This window comes from Oreochromis aureus, linkage group 4 (genome assembly GCF_013358895.1).
Source record: "Oreochromis aureus strain Israel breed Guangdong linkage group 4, ZZ_aureus, whole genome shotgun sequence".
NCBI classification, from domain to species: domain Eukaryota; kingdom Metazoa; phylum Chordata; class Actinopteri; order Cichliformes; family Cichlidae; genus Oreochromis; species Oreochromis aureus.
The window spans coordinates 13,334,906-13,356,850 of record NC_052945.1 but is presented as its reverse complement, the minus strand read 5'-3'; the positions used below and the strand labels follow the sequence as shown (position 1 = coordinate 13,356,850).

At 43.7% G+C, this 21,945-nt stretch overlaps 1 protein-coding gene across 1 annotated transcript; it reads right to left on the bottom strand.

The window, feature by feature from the left end:
* Positions 1-343: 343 nt before the first annotated feature.
* On the bottom strand, positions 344-6,783 carry metrnla (meteorin like, glial cell differentiation regulator a). The gene is made up of 4 exons (XM_031736555.2): positions 6,424-6,783; positions 4,362-4,750; positions 1,325-1,384; positions 344-1,191 (listed from the first exon to the last, which is right to left on the bottom strand). Exons 1-4 carry the CDS (start codon positions 6,519-6,521, stop codon positions 878-880), a joined length of 861 nt encoding a protein of 286 aa, XP_031592415.1. The 5' UTR covers positions 6,522-6,783; the 3' UTR covers positions 344-877.
* Positions 6,784-21,945: the final 15,162 nt, after the last annotated feature.

Genomic DNA, 21,945 nt, shown 5'->3' with positions numbered 1-21,945 from the left:
TTTGGGTTTTTTTTTTTTAAGATTAGATATTGATACACTTCTTTAAATAAAAAAAAAAAGTCTTTACTATTTTGTTTTCTCAAATGTTGCTTTGCTTTTCATTCCTTTGTGTTTTGTATTTGTTTTGGACCTCCAGGCCACCATAGTTTTATCTAAAATATAAAATTAGAAATAAAAGCTTAAGTTAAATCATGAGTCAACAAAGTAGTTAAATAATTATCTTCCGATTACTAATACTTTTGTCTAAAATCTGCCACAACACCCACTTTAATACACACACACACACTGCTCTGCACATCTGTATACACAAAGAGTATGCAAACATCACACATGTAAGCATGCACATGGGAATAAAAGTTTTTATTCTTCTCAGTGGCAAAAAAAAAACAAAAAAACTTTTTGGTTTCTTTTTTTTTTTTTTTTAAACAATTGTACAACCTGAAAAAAATAATTCAGGTTTTAAACTGCAATAAATTTTTAAACAAAATAAGAGTCTTTCATTTTATACATCTGTCATAAGAAATAAATTCAGAACTGTACATCAAGTTTTTTTTGTTTTCGTTTTGATTTTGAACAAAGCACACAGAGCTTCAAAATGTACAATATTCATTCACATTTTATACACATAAACACCAAATGGGGTCTGCTACATTTAAAAGTTTGCGATTCCTCGTGCGTGAGAAAGGCGGTCTGAACACATTCCACGTTGCATCACCGGCGTTCGGCTAGCACGCTGCTTGGCAACATCCAGCAGCTCCAGCCATTGTCTCCAAAGAGTCACGGTGCAGCAGGAGAGGAGAGGGGCTCTGGGCCACTGGGCCAGTCTCCTCAGTTACTGAGGGCTTGTTCCATCTCCAACTGTGGGCAGACGACCTGCTCAGTTAGTGTCCACGTGACAGGGGTTGGTGCCCTGCTGCTGTGCTTCATGATACAACCGCAGGAAGTCTTTGTAGCGTGGGGCGCAGCCCATCCAGGCTTCCCCAAACCTCACGGCCCCAGTGAACAGAAACTCCCCCTCACCGGACCTCACCCCACACTCAAGGGGCATTTTGATACGGCCAGTCCAGGTCCGTACCCTCACACCCCCAGATACAAAGACGTGGGTTTTCTGTCTGTAAAGGTGACTGATCTCCACAGTGACAGATGAGTGCTCCTCCTCCTGATCCACCTTCCTAATGCTGCCTCGTGCCACTGGAAAAACCGAGCAGGAAGTTGGGATTTAGAGACTGGTAACAGCAATATTTCAAACGGTGGTGTTTTTATTGGACATCTACGCCAACCATGCAACAGCAGGAAGCCTATAATTCTTCAAAACAGCACTTACCAAAGTCACTTGTGCAGACAGCTAGAAGCACTTCAGTGTCACTGCAGGGCTGACAGGACGCTATGTGGAAATAAAGAAAGAGGGTGGATGAGTTCAGAGAAAAATGGTGTGCAAATAAAAAAAAAAAAATAAATAAATAAAAAAAATGCATGTGGCGTGATAAAAATCGTGTTAACAGGCCCACAGATTTCCAGTAAACACACATCTGTGGCCGTGTTTGAGTAAGTGTTCCTCACATACAGACAATTAGGGTCACAGTCATTTCCATTCTGACAAATGAATATTTATTTAGAAATGAGAGACCAGGATTCAGCTGAGCTCAGAGTTATACACCAGACAGAGGCACGCTGCTGATAGTAAGCACAACTCAAAAAGCTAAGTGTGTGTGTGTGCATGTCTAATGCTCCTGGGAGCTGTTCAGTCAGCTTCCCTTGCCAAAACAGGAACCCCTTGACACCCCATGACAAACAAGGACCAGATGACGGGTATAAGAACAGTCAAACTAGTAGAGGTTACATCTGACCTGAGCTCTCACAGCACTCCTGCAGGCCTACTTAGACTGCAACTATAACATCAAGGGGGGCTTACAAAGAAAGCCCGCCTTCAGAAGAAGCAAACAGAGGATAGATTTTGCCTATTTCACGCACATCTTGCATTACACAGGCACAGGACAATTAAAGTGCAAGTAATTTAGTTTCCAAAAAGAAAAAGTGAATTAAATACAATAGCCCACATCAATTATTTAAAAGTCTGCTCCAGGCACCATTTCACCTTTGATTGGGGTCTGCATAGCAGCAACTCAGCCTTCCCCCTCCTCCAGACTGTTTTATAGCAGGAGAAAGGGCCCTTAATGAGAGCAGTCAACTCCGTGATTAGTTGACTCAGGTGGTCCTGTGGCTGGCCTAACCATTATTAACCCCTAGACCTGCTTTGGTTTTCCTTAGTAGTACTCTGAAGCAGGTGGGGATAGGAGGAGGAGTGGGAGCAAAAAGAGGACTGTCTAGTCAGCAGTGGGTTGAGGGTGAGGAAGGAGCAGTCGTCTGACCACAAAATAAGTGGAAGAATGTTTAAATAATGTTAACTCAGGTGGGCCCGGTGCGCTGGAAAGCACCCTAACCTAACCAGTCATAAAACTGAGCATAAATATTAATTTGGTGTGTGCAATTACATCTAATAAGACTTCCTGCCAAAGCGGTGATGTTCACCCTTGGTCATATTTAGGAGCGCAGCTTAACCTTATTTTTAGCTGGCTTGTCTGATGATGAGTGTACAGAGGTGAGGGATCTTTGAGGTCAGCTAGTGTAGCAACACAAGGCACTGCGACATCACTAAAAAGAGCTCAAGGGTCAAACAGCCACAAGCTTGGATGGCTTAGTAGCAGCTGGAGAGCCAAGACTTCATAGAGACCAACCTCGCCCAGAGCAGAGTGCAAACTCACTTTGAAGTGAGCCTGCGTACCGCCATAGCATCAGGCAGAGCACCGAGGCCTAAACCCTGCAGTGTTTTTTTTTCCACTCTTTTTTTTAATGTTTTTCTCCAAGGAAGTCAAACATGAAATAGAACCGCAGGAATGGGCTGAGAACCGAGTCAGCATCTCTTTCTGGCCCTCTGCACATGCAGCGCCACTCTGATCAGAACCACTTCACAGGAGCACAGAGGGATGAGGGATGGGAGGAGTGGTAAAGGAGGGAGTGGAGGGGCACATTAGAGTGTCCCTGAAACATCTGGGACCAGATGCATTCCACTGTAATGGAGCACAACTTGCTAATACCGTTCAGCAGAGACGAAACCCACTTCAAACGACTAGGAAGGGGAAGGGGAGGTAATATGAAGGGAGAGGAACGAAAAGGAAAAATACGAGAATGATAAATAGGCAAGAAAGAAAATTAAGAGGTAGGAAATAGTGAGGCTGAGGACAGGAAAAGGGAGAATAAGTCAAGCGAGCTGAAAGGGAGGTTAAGGGAGTGACAGCAAGGGAAATACAAGCCTATATGGTCCTAGAAGTTCCTCCCAACATCTGGTTGGAGATACATTCCAATTTGATGGTGAGCAACTCAATCCCAGCACAGTAGGTCAGAGAGAAGAGGAAAGGAAGAAACAAGAAAAAAGAAAAAGAAAAAAAAGAGGAGGAGGAGCCGCAGCAATCAAACTGTGACCCCAGGCTTCAGATGACACAAGACCAGTGTCTTTGTGAATCATCCCAGCCCTATCTCAGGCCACATTACAGCAGCAGATTATACTACAGAGCTGAGCCGAGCGAGCTGATGTGGTCAAAACAACTCCTACTCTACGTTTAACCCTCTCTCTGTCTGTTTCTGTCTGCTGTGCCAGATAATGACGCAGGATGTGAATATGTGAACCCAGAGAGCCGTAAAAACAGATGTGGGCCTGATACTGCTCATATTTTGCTTTAGGTGGAAAAGAAGAAAAAAAAACATGGCTGCACAGCTTGAAAATGTGCAGGTTTGGCAGGTACGCAGCGTGAAAATACACGACTGTTTTTCATTGGAGGCCCTCTGTTTGCCTGTGCCCCTCCACACACAAACCAGGCAAAAAAAAGAAGAAGAAGAAAAAAAGGAAAACAATAGAGGCTTACAGTGCGACGTTCGAGTCAAATCAAGTCAGAATGTTTGGAAAATGAGCTGAGAGGTTAACGTTTTATCCCGAAAAACTAAAGTTTAAAAGCCGATTTTGACATTTTAATCCTCACAGTGAAAATATGAGTCTGACAAGAAACCCCCCAAAAGAAAAAAAATCGTTAATGTAAACACAATGCTACTAAAAAAAAAAAGTCTTTGGCTGTAGTATTTGCAGCATGCTGGAGCAAATGTTGAGTTTCCTACTATTAGAGTCCAACTTAATGAAAGTTTCCACCAGTAGATGGCTGCATTTAGTGCTCGATGCGCACCACAGGGACAGAGCACAAAGGAACTCAGTTCTAGAGGGAATCTAAAGTAAGGCCTTTATAGGAGCTACACAGATCAAAGAAGAAGCAGTTTTCAGGGGTATCACTAAAGATGTCAAAGATGCATCTTACCACCGAGCAAGTGCGGCCCCGCCTTGTGCCTGTCGCTGACCAGCTCATACTGGAACGCCGTAATCCGCCGACTGATGTCCATGTGGGGGACGGCCTCAATAAAGAGCGCCCCTTCCTGAATGCCGAAGCAGTGCACCTTGCCCTGAGCCTGGTCCTGCTCAGGCAGCAGTAACCTCAGCTTGCCGTTGCGGTCCAGGTAGATGTTGGTGCCGCTGGACTCGGCGGAGGGTTTAATGCAGACAGAGAGCCGAGCGGTGGCAGGAGAGACCATGTTGGGTCGGAGGTTGACGATGATGGCCCCTGTGGGATAAAGCCACTCTAGAGAGCCTTGGGAGCAACGTAGGTACACCTGCTCCACATCCCTGGTGTGGCCTTCATGGGTCAGACCGCTGGATAAAGAAAGGAAAAAAGGCACAACATATCAAACAAGCTGCAATAAAAGTGGCATTCCTCTGGAAAGCTTTAATTTTTTTTTTCAAACCCCCTTTACCCAAATAAAGAATAAAGAGACTTATTCACTAATCTAAAAATGATTTTGGGGGCATTTATAGCCTGAATTAACTGACCAAGTTGAAGACCTCTGGCAGACCCAAAGGACATTAAACCACATTCCTCCTGAAGCATTATTAAGGCCGTGCGCAAGACTGGCTGCATGACCAGTCACGAGCCGGAGCAGCCAAAATGACCTCAGCTCCCAACACACACTCCCCGTACCGCATTGTTCCGCCCAGCGCTTTGGCAAAACGCACCACTGGCAAGCTGCCTTTGGGAAGGGTTTGGAGGCAGAAATGGATGAATGGAGGGACACAGGGGCTTCTGGGCAGACAACAGCAGCAACAGTAGCTGGGACTGCAGCATGCAAGTGCAAATGCAGGTCACGCACCGAACCTCCCCTTGCTTTCAAGCCACCAAAGAGACTGGAAGAGACTTGTCCGGGCAGCACTTCGGCCTCTGGCGCCAGCATGACCAAATGACTCCCTCCAGAACTTAATGCCTGGTCGGGGTTTGAAAACTCCGGCTCTGTCAGTCATTCTGTGGCAAAGCCTGAGGCAGGAAGCCATCAGCAGTCTACCAGCATACGCATGCCAAGCTAGCGGTTTGACTCCGGAGGAGAAACGCCCGGTTTCCTGAAAATGAGATGCTGAAATTCAAAATTTGCCATAGATCTCAAAAGGAACCCGCGGCACATGCTGAGCATATGCCTCTGCAGCCCCATAACCAGGCTCTCCTCAGCATGCCTCTAATTAAGTCCTTTCTAACTTCATCACTTCTGCAGGCAATTAAAGGAGATTAGTCAAGACTCTGCCTAATGAACAACAGATTATTGGTGGAAAGCTCAAAAGTATGGGCAGCCCCTCCTGACTGCAGGATGATGAAAAAAACAACAAAAAAAACAAAAACCACACTTATTTAAGGCGCAGCTCTGAAGTGCAAAACAGATTTCAGCAGATGTTTGATGGGAGGTGAAACTTTCCAGTGCATGCTTCATTTCCTGACGTTTATCAATCATACATCTGTGTGGCTACCTTTAATATCTTGAGCCTATAAGTGTGTGCACATGTCCCCCCCACACTTTTTTGGGGGGGGGCGGATAAAACAGAAGTAAAAAGGATAAATAAATTTTTAAAAAGGCGATTTGTGTGTGGGATGTTGTAAACATGGTATTTTTATACTCCAAAGTACTCCCATCATGTTATTAAAATCTGTGGTTGAACCATCGTGTCATTCATGTCCAAAACAACCCCAAACACACGTGTCTCTGACATTACTACACTTTTCACACACAAAAAAATACTGTAGTTTCTTAACTTATATCACAAAGTACACAAATCTTTTATTTCCTACAGCCAACATAGGGGCTAACTTTGCTTTAATTTATCGTCTAACCCTGCCGCCTGCTTCCCACATCACCGCGGTGTCTTGAGTTTCAGTCACAGTCATTTCAGGTCGCCACCAGCAGCTTTCATGTTTGCTCACATCCTCGCTTTTTCTTATTTAGCAGTTTAGTTTGACGTTCAAAATACATTCAGTTAAAAGGGGAAAAAAAGTCTGTAGCCCTCACCTGCCCTTCCAGCTGCACTGGTCGCTTGAGTATTGGCAGAAAGAAATCCTAAAGAGAAGGAAAAGCGGCAGCAAGGAGGCCAGCATCGGGGTGAGCATGTTTATCTCGCCTCACTTAGCCTCCTCTTGAGTGAAACTACGATAAAGTCCACCGCCGTCTCTCCAGCTGCATAGCGTTTCCATGTGCCACGGTCCGCTCCGTGCGCTCCCCGGGGTTTCTTCTTTTATTCTCGGAAAGTTCAGGGGATTAAAAGCGCTTTCCCCTTCAAACACACACACACACACTCGCTCAGTAGCTCCGCGCAGCGCTGACAGCGCTCCGTAAAATGTGGAGTGAGTTCAGCTCCGAGTCTGCCTCAGCAGCCCTGATTGCGCTCTACGTCACACCCGAGCGCTCTGTGTGTGCTGCGTTCAGGGACCTCATCTCAGGCTCCGATTTTAGACTGTCGAAATTTTGCGGGTTTGTGTCCTTCCAAATATTAAAGTTGGTTGAATATTCAGTACGTTGTCTGTTGTAAATGCGCCATAATTAATTATATAGGGTATATCAAATGATTTATCTTGGTGGCGGTAGCTGGCATAGCTGAAGAGGGGTTATTTGTGACAGAAGCATAGCGGCAAGACTGAAAGGAGACCAGGGACCTGCTGTTATGTGTAGTTTGGAGACGGTGGCGCTTACAAGAAGTCAGGAGGCCAAGTTGAATGTGGATCTGGGATAGTTTGGACAAGGTCATAGGAGGTTCGTGAATGTAGTGAAGGGGGATATGCAGAGGATTGTTGTGAGAGAGGAGAATGCCAAGATAGGGCGAGATGGGGGCAGACGATTTGTTGTAGTGACCCCTCAAGGGAGCTACTGAAAAAAATAGCTATGCCACATGTAGGTTAATGTAGGTTAATCACCTAGAGATTCCTTTAACAGGTTGGGTTGTAGTCAGTTGTCTAAACACAGATCATTTTCGCCGAGGGGAGACAATCCTATTCTGTGACTGAAAACACCAGAATGTTTTAAAGAATACTTATATGGCTAATATCGAATTCTTGATATGATTGCAGATTGGAGTTAAGGTAACTTGCTTAAAACTGGATAATATAATCATGTCAAACAATCCCCAATATCCCTGTTATTTTCTGCGAATGTTTTCTGGTTAGTTGCTCGACTCATGTGACAGTTCCGACAGCACTTGAAAGTTGCATAAAACTTGTGTAGAAACCACAGCAGCTCCGCAATTACAACACTTTGACATTCGTCGAATAATTCAACAGAATACACTTTATTGGTTTTTGTAAGAAATCGGTCTATAAGAGGTCTTTTATATCCCTCATATAAAGTGTTTTATAGTGCTGTGGGTATCTGTCTCTATGAACAGAAATACTATTGTTTCCTGATGCTGGAGCCGCAAAGTTCCCTGTCAAATAATGAGATCTTAGTGCAATGAGGGTAAAGAGGAAAGCGGTAAGGAAGCAAAGTGGTAGGTATTCCTGGCAGTGTCCTTTCAAAGGAAAGGTGCATAGACTCAATTACCTAAAAGTGGTATGTTGGCAATACTGGCATGCTGGTGAAACTCTACTATTATAATGGTTTAAAAAAAATCCCCCATAGTCCTTCTTTGTAAGTCAAATTAAGTTTAGCCATACTACAGTCCAGTTGCATTCTTGCCTTTAGCTTTGCCATATACTTTTATAGCAACCATCAATTGTACATTATGCTGAGATCTGAGGGCTAAAAAAGGGCTGACTATCAGCTGTGGTTTCATGGTCTGGCTGGAGCTCTGTAGACATCTGCAAATACTGGCCACATGAAGGAGTTAATTAATCAAAGTCAAGTACTGGTCAAGTAAAAACAAATTTGCATGTTTCTTTATGGGAAGTAATGATGGTATTATCCATTATGTCTGTTAATAATGTCACAGGGGCTCTGCGATTTAAATTTATCCTGTAATAGTTTTCTTTCCCCCCTCTTTCAGATGAGAGGGAATCTGGAAGGGGAGGGTGGGGAGACCATGGCAAAGACCTCACCACCATGTTTGTGTTCTTGGTGCCTTTTCAAACATCCATCCATCCATCAATCTTTTTCCATTTATTCAATTCAGGGGGATTAGCTGAAGTTGCTGTTGCAGGGCTGTCTTTTGAAACATCTTTATTTAAATTATCTGACAAATCATGTGACTTGCTGCGTGTTTAAACCCACTCATGTGTGAAGTTTGTGCTTTGTACTGACAGTAGCTACAGCCATCATTAATATACAGTCTCTGGCCCCAGACAGCTCTCGGGGACTTCAGATCTATTTTGTCTGTTGATTTGTAACTTGTAACATCATAGTTTACACGTAGCTTTGTTTGCGAGTACAACAAGAGGAACTTGAAGATCTTTGGGGTCAGTTACAGCATCAGTAAACATAAACTTTTCATTGCTTTAGTAATGGATCCTACGCAACGACTTCTTATGAAAAAGTTGTTTTGTATCTGGAAGCCATTTGGCATGGGAAAGAAACCTGTCTGACAAGGAAAACCAGCGCAGTTTGTAACTGCTATTTTTTTCCTTTGTGGTTTCTTGGGATTTTAAATTGGTTGTGGCTGCGGTGATGATTGACACATCTGCGTTTCTGACCTGGCTGACATGCAGGGTGCATGTCCCAGCTTGGGCAACTCAGAGTCCCCTGCAAACCTCAGAAGGATGTGCTGATAGGCGGTTAATAGGACGAGAGTGTAAAGTTGCTGTAACAATAAGGAAAACACAAATCCTCAGCCTTGTTCCAGACATTGTGCAACTTTTTTGTGTTGTTTGTGTAGTAAGGATAAGAAGCCTGGCGTGTGTGTGTGTGTGTGTGGGGGGGGTGCATGTGCGCGTGTGTGTATGATCTGCTTTTTGTGTTATCTTTGCCACTGCACTTCTTGATGAGGTAACAGAAACACAAGACGTGCCCAGGCAAGACATCTGTGGATCAATCACAATAGCACCTGCACTGTTACATCACAGACACACAGTGTAATTACAAATAATGTCCTTGCTTACATTTAATTAGTGCGTTAAACCTAATTTGTACTAGTCTTTTAAGTTTATGCCCTCACACTGAGTTATCGCGTACTACATGTTTCATTTAATGAGGAAGAAACAGCTTTTCTGTGGTGAGTGTAACATCTACCTATCCGTTCAGCAGTGTTGTGGTTGTTACAGTTATTATGTTTGTGTTGTGTTTAAACTTTGGTTCTTGTGAATGTGTGATGTGGTTTCCAGTGTTTGTGCAGCAGAGATCAGCGCTAAGGTTTAGCTCGCAACAGACCCCCAGTGGTCCTGTGGTTGTACAGTTTGTGGAGGACAGAGATCCAAATACGGGGATTTCTATCTATGGACTCCTGTCTCCCACATCTGTCTTTTTTATTTAAGTCAGACATTATGACATTGTCACACATTATTAGGCACAATTCATTAGTACCGGTTTGATAGCAAAGATTTAACAAATTGCTGGAAACTTTCCTCAGATGGTCCATTTTGATTTAACAGCGTCACACAGTTGCCCCAGATTTGATTCCACCACATCCCAAAGGTGCTCTCTTAGAATGACATATGTTGACTGTGGAGGATATTTGAGTCATTGTCATCCTCAAGAAACCAGTTTGAAATGATTCGAGCTTTGTGACATGGCTTGTTATCCTGCTGGAAGCTGCCATTTGATGATGTGTACACTGTGGTCATATAGGGATGGACATCAGCAGCAGCAATACTCATGTAGTCTGTGGTGTTTAAACAATGCTCAGGCCCTTAACCGTTGATAAATGCAGGATTGATCTATCCTTTCTTGTAGTTTGTGCCAAATTCTGAATGTTGCAGCAGAAATCGGCACTCATCAGACCAGGCACTGTTGTTCCAATCTTCCCTGATCCAACTTTGGTGAGCTTGTGTGAATTGTGGCTTCAGTTTTCTGTTTTTTAGCTGACAGCAGTAGCATCCAGTGTGGTGTAGCCCATCTGCTTCGAGGATCAATGTGTTCTGCATTCAGAAATGCTCTTCTGGACACCTTGGTTGTTACGAGTGGTTATTTGAGTTATCAATCTCCTCTCATCTCTGTCATCAACAGGGCATTTTTAACCCAGAGAATTGCCCTTCACTGTATAGTTTCTCGTTTCCGGACTATTCTCTTTAAACCCTATAGAGAGTTGTATCACAAAATACCAACAGATCATCTGTTTGTGAAATACCAGTCCATCTGGTACCAACAACTTAAATTACCTTATTTCCCCATTCTGACGTTTGAACATCAGTCCCTCATCATAACAATGTCTATATGCTTAAATGCACTGAGTTCCTGTCGTGTTATTGGCTTATATTTCCACTCCACGTATATTTGAACAAGTGCGGTCGGTGAGTAATTGTGTATGCTGGTTCCAGTTTACCAAAAACAGGCCACTTTCAAAACTACATCATCATTTGTATGAGCATTTTCACAAATTTCATGTTTGAAACCATAAAATTATATGGAACTACAGCCATACCTACCTGACAGTCAGGTTAGAATGACTAAGCGTTAAAGAAGGCATTTATCCGATTATTGCCTTCAGCTTGTTATTGCAGTTGCTTGCTCTCTTGCTACCAGTGTTTGTTATTTTCTCTTTGGCCACAGAATCAAGGAAGCAGGCTTAGCTCTCACTCTCCACCTGTCAGAAGTCTCCGTAGTGCTGGTGGTGTTGGGGGGAGGCAAATCATGAGTCTGAAAAACAAAAAAGCTAATCATACGGTGTGCTCTTACCGTTGTTTTTTAGACTGAAACTTGGCAGAGAAGCCCTGATGTTCAACAGAGAGGCACTGAAGTGGATCATAAATTAAAGGATTAAGTGAGTTTGGTAAATATGTGTTATATAGCCTGGGATAGTGAGCTAGAGAATCAGTGGAGTTTCGGGAGTTAGTCGGGGGAGTTTTGAGGGGGAAGGGTTTGGGTTTTTTTGTTTTTTTTGTCAAGCCTGTTGTCCCAAACTCTTGCTGAACATGGTTTATTCCTTTAGGTAGCCTCCAGGTGAAAAAGCAGTCATTAAGTAGATTAGGTTGCTGACAGGATGTGATTTATATATGTGTGTGTGTCCTTACTGGCCTGCTATTCAACTCTTAGTTTGTCTTTAATGGTTTCACTTTGGTAAAGCAAGAAACAAGGTTTATCTGCAATAAACTAACTCTAACAGTTGTTAAGAGAACCATGTTTTTAGTAAGTACAGAGGATGATGAATAAACTTATTGTTCGCTGTGCTGGAAAAACTAAAACCTCCTAAACAGACCTATTGTTGTCTGTGGCATTTTCCTCTCTGGGTTTATTTATCCGAAGTTTGTCTGGAGTTCATTTTCAGCAGCCTTCCCCTGAGTGTTAAACCAGTTTGATGAACACACTGCTGCTCTTTTTCCAAGCTAGTCTCAACCTGTTTTACTGAGGCTACTATCTTAGCCAGACACACGGTAAACCGCAGTCACATAGCCATGTCTGATATCTTGTGGTATGCGCAAGCAGATTGGAAGGTGCTGATAGCATCAACAGGCCGTCTGCCTGTCATCAGCCCTCTCTGGCTCTCTTCCAGATTGTCGCATTCCTCTCAGTAAACAGGAACCCTGTCATTTTGAAGTGCCGGTCATATCTGAGGACTGACATGGTGTTTGTCTCTCTACCAACACCTTACATCATTTTGTCAGTCCTAATAACTTCCTTCAATGATGTTGTTCTTCCCCACAGTGCAGTTCCCACATGTCATCAGCACTGGTCAGTGGTTGAACTGTCGATGGTAAAATCCAGTCGGTGTGAGAGCGTGTGGGAGGATAGTGACATATTTGAAGTATGCAGCAACTGGAGCATCTCTCTCAAAATTCCCTGAAAGTTTTGCAAGGCAGCGCAGACAAAGCCATGCTTTTGATTCACTCCCAATGATGATGTATAGGTCATGTGTATGTGCTTGAGGGGGAAATAGAGGGAAGAGAAAAGCAGGGAAAAGGCTCAACACAGTGACATTGTCAAGTCCATGCAAATCAGCCAGTGATGCCTCCAAGCTGTTCTCATCACTTTCAGCTGTCAGCACCTTTATAATCTCTGCAGCACAGAGAGACCTGAGCAACCACAGCACTGAGGGTGCATAAGAAGATTGTGGGGGACATTCTTGTAAAAGTAGCAGAACAGACAAAGGGGAACTTTACTCTTCTAGCTTCAGATTTCACAGAAATCAAATATGGATGAGTCCTAAGTGTGCAGTCAGCCATTTTACAACCAAGTTTGGCAGCGAAACCCCGGAATCCAATGTATAAGTGTATGTTTAAACCACCTTTTCTCCATCACAGGCAAGACGACTTCCGCTCACCAGATTAGCCTCAGTGATCGGATTCTCATGGCTTCCTCTGGCCCACATCCCTCCTTCTTCTTCATGGCCCTGTGGCATGAGAGCTTCCTTGATGGGTGCGCTCATTCTTTGATTTGCACGATCAGTCCAGGATGCTGGGCACAAAAAGCTTCAGCCTTTAGGCTCGCTGATGCTAGGTGACAGCCATGATAGACTCAGGAACTGTGGGGGTGGGAGGGAAGAAGCGAGATCGCCTTCTTTTGTAATTCCTAAGTTCTCTGGCTCACACAAGGAGATCGGCTCTTTCTGTCTCTACCCGCATACTCTGGCATCGTTCCTGGGCAGCGCCTAATCCTCAAGTTTCTTGGAGTCTCTGCAGCACATTCAAAGACTGGAGTAATATTGATTTCATAAAGGCCAGTACAGCAAAACAGATTTTTTTTTTTTTTTATTGCAATCTTAACATCACGTCTGCTTTGTGCAGTCAGAGATGCAGCGATCTGACAGTGCAGATGAGGTTTAGTGAAACTCCCTGGGTATTGTCGATTGATGGTTGTTGAAGTTATGTTTTTGGTTTAGGCTTTCTTTTTTATACTTAGAGAATGCGATCTTTGAGGAGATGCCTCCTGGCTTTTGCCATGTGGTTTAGGGTGAACAGTGAACAAAGACAACTTAACCATGCGCACACTCGCTGATTTGCTTTTTGAAGCCATATATAAACAAAAGAAAGCCAGCTACAGCTACAGTGATGAAAATGATTAGGTACAGTAACTAAAGTACTGCAAATGACCTAACACTCGAGACATATAATGTAGTTCTTACTGTAACACATGTATTTAACAGCTTTATTTACTTTAGCATTTACACACAGGCACCACAGCCCTGAATTTCTCCAGATGTTACCCTACAGAGGTGCATGTGAGAACACAAACCCCTACACTGAATGGGCTCTAACCTGCCAGCATCCTGGTCCAGAGTGTGTGTAATGTCCAACTGCCCCTATGTGAGAACAGTACAGATAAATGTTAGGTAAAGTCACTGCAAGCATGGGGGCATCCTGCCTCCTGTAGGCTCAATCCAAGCAGCAACCTTGCCTAAACTAAACGCTATAGGTACTTTCTTCAATTACTATAAAGAGTGACTGTGTCAAAATGGCTTTGATGGCTACATAAACATGAAAGTTATCCAGAGCTGTAGCTACTGGTTAAGATCGGTTAGCAGAACCAGACGATGTGTTATCATCAGCGGATGAGTGTAGAATACATATTGACTAACAGCGTCATTAGTCATAAGACGTCCTGTCATGGGTAAAATACAAAAGCATAAGCTGGATTCCCTTGTTGGGTGTTACAGCAAGTTCACATGAGTAGTCCACTTCACAACCTGTAATCAATCTTAATTTCACTAACAGCGTATTATAATGGTAGACTGTGTATGTTGGTGGTTAGTAAAGTCCCATCTTTAAGCCTCAGGTTCAACAGTTTGTAAGTATCTTGGTGTTCTGAAACTGGATGTGATGAGTGAGGGACAGATCTGATTAAAACCGACATACAGGGTCACATAATCTCAGAATTTATGTAATATATCATGTTTTATTCAGTAAGATTTGATGGTAGCACCTGAGACTATGAACTCATCATGGAAGTATTAGCAAAGGTCAAAAATCAAGTAAAGAACTGGGTCATTTAATCTTTAGCTTCACTTTTCAGATCGGACAACATGTCCATCTTTTGTAACAGTCTATGAGGACGTTTTGTGCTAATCAGGTTTTATACACTATATTCCCAAAAGTATTCGGTCACCAATCCAAATAATTGCATTTGTTCTTTCAGTCGCTTCCATGGCCCAGGTGTGTAAAATCAAATACATACGCATGCAGAGCTCACTTTCAGGAGCTCAGTGAATTCAAGAATGGTGCCGTGATGGGATGCCACCTGTGTAACAAGTCCAGTTGTGAAATTTCCTCACCACTAAATATTCCACAGTCAACTGTTTGTGGAATTATAAAAAAGTGGAAGTAAAAATGGAAGTGTTTGGGAACGTCAGCAAGTCATCCATGAAATGGTAGACAAAGTCCGCATAGGTCGGCAGCTTTCTGCTGAGTCAGTCCATTCCAAACTTCATGTGGCCTTTAGATTATCTCAACAATAATCTATAGAGAGCTTCATGAAACGGGTTCCCATGGCTGCAGCTGCATCCAAGCCTTGCATCACCAAGTGCAGTGGTGTAAAGCATGCCGCCACTGGACTCTAGAGCAGTGGAGATGTGTTCTCTGGAGTAATGACTTATCCCTCTCTGTCTGGCAATCCGATGGATGAGTCTGGGTTTGGTGGTTGCCAGGAGAGCGGTACTCGTCTGACTGCACTGTGCCAAGCGTAAAGTTTGGTGAAGGGGGGGATTATGGTGTGTGGTTGTTTTTCAGGAGTTGGGCACAGCCCCTTAGTTCCAGTGAAAGGAATTCTAAATGCCTTAGCATGCCAAGACATTTTGGACAATTTCATGCTCCCAACTTTGTGGGAACAGTTTGGGAGACAGTTTGGGGATGGCCTCTTTCTGTTTCAACATGACTGCGCACCAGTGCACAAAGCAAGGCCCATAAGGACACAGATGAGCTTGTTTGGTGTGAACTTGACTGGCTTGCACAATGTCCTGACCTCAACCTGATAAGACACCTTTGAAATGAATTAGAGCAGAGACTGTGCGCCAGGTCTTCTTGTCTAATATCAGCGTCTGACCTCACAAATGTGCTTCTGGAAGAATGTTCAAAAAGTCCCATAAACACACTCGCTGTGGAAAGCCTTCGCAGAAGAGTTGAGGCGGTTATAGCTGCAAAAGGTGGACAGATATCAAAGCCTGTGGATTAAGAATTAAGTGTCACTCAAGTTCATATGTGTGTGAAAGCAGATGAGCAAATAGTGTATCTAATGAAAGTTGCACTTCACCAGTACTTACACATTGCATATTTTTTTACGGTCAGCATCTCTTTTAGACTCTAAAAAGTGTGTGTGTGTGTGTGTGTGTGTGTGTGTGTAGGGGGGGGTGCAGCCAGTTGTTGATGCTGAAGTGGCAAATTTTCCTGTATGTGTTCCTGACATGCACACAAATCTGCATTTGTTGAACAGACAACTGAAACGCTCCTTCTCTGCGGAAAGAACTGTGACCGACTAACGTCTCCCATCACGGGCTAGATTTTCTAAAGTCTTAAAACAAAATAAGTAGGAAGTGTGTTTCCTCTCAGACCACTTGAGTTACATTATGCTGAAAGGTTATAATGGAATTTTTTTTTGCCCCAAAACCACAAAAACTGCCTTCCTACCCCCAGCTTTAAGCGAAGGATCTGAATTTCTTCCACCGCTACACAGCCCACGCTGCCGTCCAATAGGCCCAGCTCTTTCAGCACAATTATGATCACATAACAAGCTTGTGAATTTACAAAGGGAAGGAGAATGAGAAGGGGAAATGTAGAAGAGGAGAACAGTTAGTCTATTGTGTTTATCCACATGCACAGTTATATACAGTATTAGCACATGGTTTGCCTGGAGAAAGAGCCATCAAGCTGTAGAACAAAACAATCAGTCAAGTGTTGGGATAAACTAAGTATGACGGCTCCTAATGGAAACTTTGCCTTGTTGACTTGCTCTTTTTCTTCATTGCCATCGGAACAAGAGCTGGAATTTCAGGAAGAGAGGAGTTCAGACAGCGGCGTGGTCAGCTATGAAGGTGCTACTTGTTCATTTGCTGATTCATCATAACCGGTGTGATGACAGGACTCGATAGTTAAGGGTCAGGAAATACAGAGTCTAAGAACCTGAAGGCTGAAGTGGAAAATAAAGAGAGTATCCTTTTGCTTCAAGGCTATGCCCCTATGATGTATTTACATGGGCAGCAATTCTAGGCTATTCCACCAGCTATAGCTTGCAGAGCTTTTTTTAGTGCGCTCATGAGTTCATTTTTAAAGATAATTATGAGGCTACAGGCATATATGCCTATATTTATACATTCAGCTCAAAGTAGTTCAGTAAATATACTGTACTTATGCAGCAGCAGGGCAGTTTATTTTGGTACATTTTTGCAATATATGCTCTATTTCTAATGCTTGATGAGATTATACTTAGACAAAGTATGAAATATTTCAGACTTTAAGTCATAAAAACTAAGCCCTCTGTTTGTAATATTTTATTTTTCAATATTGTAAGATCTTTTCTTTGCAGTATAAAGCGCCTTGTGTTGAATGTTGTTGGAAACTGGGGCTACATAAATAAAACTGAGTTTTGAGAATTGTTTCCTGAAACTGCAGTTTATTAGCTTAGAGGAGGGTCAGTGAGGAGAGCATTGCCTCATTTATTTTGTTCTTCCTGACTGTGTTGCAAAACTGTCATCACTCCAGCAGCCCTGCAAAAGTGAAACTGACGTCTGTTTTAAAGGAAATGCCACTTACTAAATTTAAAAGTGTGAAAAAGTGGTACGCACTACTTTTTTTTCTTTTCTCTTCTTTACATTTCTAGTATCGAGTGTGCTTGTTGTCCCAGCGTATAAAATGACCACATTTCATCACAGTCTTGTTTTTGGTTCGCTGTTTTGATGGATAGTCTTTCTCTCTTTTTGCAATACTCCAAGCTGTTGCTAAATACTTCGACCTCTCTGTTGTTTCATCGTGTCATGTGAAACAAAAACAACACAGGCACGCCAGGACCTGAAGCGTGGCATTAATGAAGAGCGCAGACCAACACTCAAATAACCTGTTGGGTCTGTATCTTGTTCCATTCAACCTGAGGTCATGTCAGGACTCCTGCCAACACAGCCTGTGATGAAACCATGAGACATTTTGAGAAGAGAGGGTACTCATAGAGCACAAATAGAAAGGGTCTGCTGGTTAAAAACCAACTTCTGACATCCCCAGAAAAAGGCATCTAGAAACAGTTTATTATTTTCCTTTCAAACAGGTATATGCCATGCATAAATGATTATGCTGGAAGCCTCCGCAGGAATGCACAGATACGTTTTAAGTCTCCTTCAAGGGCACCAGAACGATTAAACTCGCCCTGAATTAGTCTGAGGTTTTGCTGAAAGGTCCACATTAAGATATTTTGGGGTTTAAGCAGGTGGTGCAGAATGTAGCGAGAGTATTAATCTATGTATTTAGTAACCTGGATGAAGTTGAAAGGGGCTGATGTGCTGACTGAGTGGAACAAGGAGGCTGTTTCTGTCAGATCAGCTGCAGGATCAGCTGAGGGATCATGGGAGCCGAGCATGGAGGCTGTGCTTTGTGACCTTATTATTGTGCTTTGCTGTAGTCTGCCCTCTGCTCCGCTCTCTGCCCGCCCGGCTTAGCCATGCTAAGTAGGCTCAGTGTCTTGCACGCACACACACAAATAGACATCTTTAGCACCGCAGGGCTGAATCAGCAAGTTGTCCGGCCGGTTTGTGCATTTGACGTACACACCTGTAGCACTTAGCCTGCCTCACGCATATTCAAAGCTGGCACGCTCCATACGCACTTCCAAGGTCACATGACCCAGCACGCAGACAGGCTTCAGCAGGTCAAAAGTCACACGTATGGATGCATATCAGAGATGCTCAATGCTGAGGAAAACAAAGTGAAAACACATTTTTGATGGAGGCAGATAAAATATCTGAGGCACTCGCTGCTATTAAATCCATAATAGTTGATTTCAAAAAATGTTCAAGTTAACAAGTACCCCGTCAGCCGAACATCAACGGCAGCCACTCTTTACACGTCGATCGCTCTAGCCCTTTGCTGAATATACCCCCATGTTAAGGAGTTCACTTTGTTGCCCTACCAGACACCTGTTGAAACACGGGAGACTCCGTCATGATGAGACACGCATCTACGCAGGTGAATCACAACCAGCTGAAAGAGCTGCAGCAGGTGACACACACACACACCTTCACAAAGGAAGCATGAGCAGAGCGCAGAGTGTGGAACAGATCACTGAATCAATGAGTCCACGACACAAAAGGCTGCGTCTTCTTCACCATCTGCAGTAAATCAAACAGCAGACGTTTCCACACAATGTCTGTACAATATTGAAATAATTGTGGAATAATACTGTTTTTTTCTTTACTAGCATTTTGTGTGCCTAAAGCCAAATCTGGATGGTTTTCTAAAGTGACAACGGGATTCAATGCGAGATTAAACATGCTCTCACACCTGTGTGACGCAGTGCGCAGCCCAGACTGTAAGCAGAGTTAAGCAGCTTTGAGTCCCCCATCCATTCCAACCATATGATCAAAAAAAATCCCAGGATATGTCTGCAAACAAAGCAAGCGATTCAGCGGTGGGCTCGCTCCGCACCTCAACCCCATCCCACTCTCATCTTGCCAAGCCTCAGATCCACCAGCAGCCCGTGGAGCTATACTCCTCACAATGGGCCCATTGTATGAGCTGAGGTAACACCATAATTGTTCCCATTCAGGTGAAAGACACACCCACTTTTGACTCCTAGTGACATTTTGAGAGGTTTGTGGCTTCCACTGATGTTGCATTATTCAGATACAATGAGGTAAAACGTGGGTGGCTCACACACCTCGAGCTGCGGCTGGAGCCTCGCTAAGCTGCTATTTGTTTTGTTTTTTTCATGTGTAAAGCCTAGGTCTTGACCACAGGGTCTGCAGAGCTGCAGCGGCAGATTTAATAACATCCTGACATTTCCATGAAGTGGATCCGTGGTGAAAGACAAGTCTGTTGGAAAAGTTTAATAATTCCTCGCTGCCAATCTAAAACCCCGAATGAGAAATAATTTGTCCACCTAGATGAGATTGCCAGAAAGCAGGCCAGTCTAACTAGATTAATAAACATACTGAAACAAGCACATTTGCAGTGTGTTCTTAGAGACTGTTTTTCTTTTTTCTCATTTTATTCTTTTCCTCTCTTCACTTATCTTCTCTTATCCCGAAGCTTTATTGAACGACAGTGGTGTCAGACCCCTCGTCCTCCCCACAAGCCTGGACGCTTCCTGGGGATATAAATCGCAACCATGGGCCCTCAGCAGGGAGGGACCACTGAGAAGGAAACAGTATGGAAGCTTGGGTGTTTCCAGCTGGCCGGCTTCCGAGCGTTCGTTGAGTCTAACGCAGGGTGGCGAGGAGCTTCCCTGCCTTTCATCTGTTTAGGAAACATCTGGAGTCATCTGCCGGTTGAATGAAAGTATACACGCGTATGCCTGTGTGTGTTTGTGTCATTCAGGACTCTTGCCAGAAATGTTATCTTTGTGTAAAGATTAACCTTGCTGTCCAGAAAATAAATTAAGGAAACTGGTGAATTGCCAAAAAGATATTTGGGCTTTGACATCATCTCCAGTGTAGAAATTCTTGCTCAACACCAGCAAGTAGTTTACGATCAGTCCCCTCCTCATTACTCACCGAAGGGCGGTTCAGAATGGAATACATGCTGTCAGAAAAACACACTTGTTGTTCAGTCCTCCCATTTTTATGTTTTTTAACTCGTCTGAGACAAGACTGCAGAAGAATCCGAGCTGCAAAATCAAGAGCAATTACTAGCGCGAGCTATTGCTGCTAAACAGACTGGGTATTTTATCCATGCGAGCAGGTGAGCAGACAAAGCCGGTGGTGGTGCAGCGTGTCTCTCCACGCCTGAGCTGAGACATCGGGGTTAGATGTGTTGACAGACGCAGACAGAGGATAGGGTCAGGAGTCACACCTGTCGGTAAAACACCTCTTTCTGTGCGCCAAAGAACTGGCACTGTGAAAAAAAAAACCCAGCGCATGCTCACAGCAGTTCAAACCTTAAGGGCAACAACTCCTGTCTGCACACAGAAATGTTAAATTACTCTTAAAGATACTACTATAAGTAAACAATGCAAAGCATAAAGCTCTTTGTCTTTATTTTAAATAAGGACAAACCTCATCCAACATGTCATTTCGAGAACACCATGCATTTAATTTGCCTTCGAAGCGCCGGTTTCACAGCATTCTCCCCAGTTAATGGAAGAATATTTAATTCTTTCTTTTGAAACTAACACATGAAAATCATCAAGTGGTTAAATGTTGGGGATTTTTTTTCATTACAGAACCACAACAGCAGCGCATAAGAATATTATACAGCCAGGAGATAACAGGCGTGCCTCTCAGACATAACAATCCAAACATTTTCACAGATGACTTTTTCGTTCCGTGTTATTTGTTACAGACTAGGTGTACAGGGAAGAGCGAGGCCGTGTTTGGACTGCTAAAAGGATGTTCAGGTCTGGCTGCAGCAATGCTAGGGGATGTGATTTTTGGGAGTATTGCAGAGGATGTTTTGCCTCCTGTGTGGTGACTCCTGACCTCCACCATCCTCTCTCCTAACCTGCTTCACCTCTGTCCTATTGTAGCTCTTATCAAATAGCTGAATGTTATACATACATCCAGTCCAGTAGCACATACAGGAGATAACACAGCAGCCTGTTTTTGTTCTGATGTGTGTTTAGTGAGTCATTAGACCACGTGAACAGAGTCTATCCTCATAGAGTGTTTGCTGCCTCCATCCAAATGTTCCACCTATCCCTTTCTCCGCCCCAATCATCACCTGTTTGTTCTTTCTTGCAGCTCCTGTGTTTGAGTGTTTTGGTAGTGCTACGTGATTACCCTGCCTGCTAACACAACACGGTGCTGTCAGAGTGTGCACTGTGGGCCCTGCTGATCACACTCCACTGAGCTGCGCTTGTACGGCCTCTCATCTTTGCTAACTCACACTGACATGGTCCTTTGATGTCACGAGGAGCAGAGCAGACCTCGGACAGTCCCAACAAAAGCAATGTGATCCAGGGCTGATGTGTCCAAGCATGCCTGCAGTCACCAGCCGACAATGAACCAGGACAGCAGGGCTCCGCTTTGCAACCTCTGTGTTTACTTAAGAATGAACCTGCATGCTGTCTGTGCTGAACTTGACATCTGAATGATCTGAGGAGAGATGGTGCAGAACAGAATGTGTGACAGCGTGAAGATTTAGCCTATTTTTTGCAATTTCTTGGGGATAGAGAGGGGAAACAATGGCGGTGCACACTCACTAATACACCTTGCTGGTGTTTGGTTGGACCTATTTTTTTGCCTTCAGGACTGTGATGACAAAGATTCAGTAATGTGCTGGAAAACTTCCTCAGAATTTTGGGCCCATATTGACTTGACAGAATCATGCAGCTGCTATAGATATAGAAGATTTTCTCTTTGTTCACTGTTAACAGGGGGGGGGATGACCC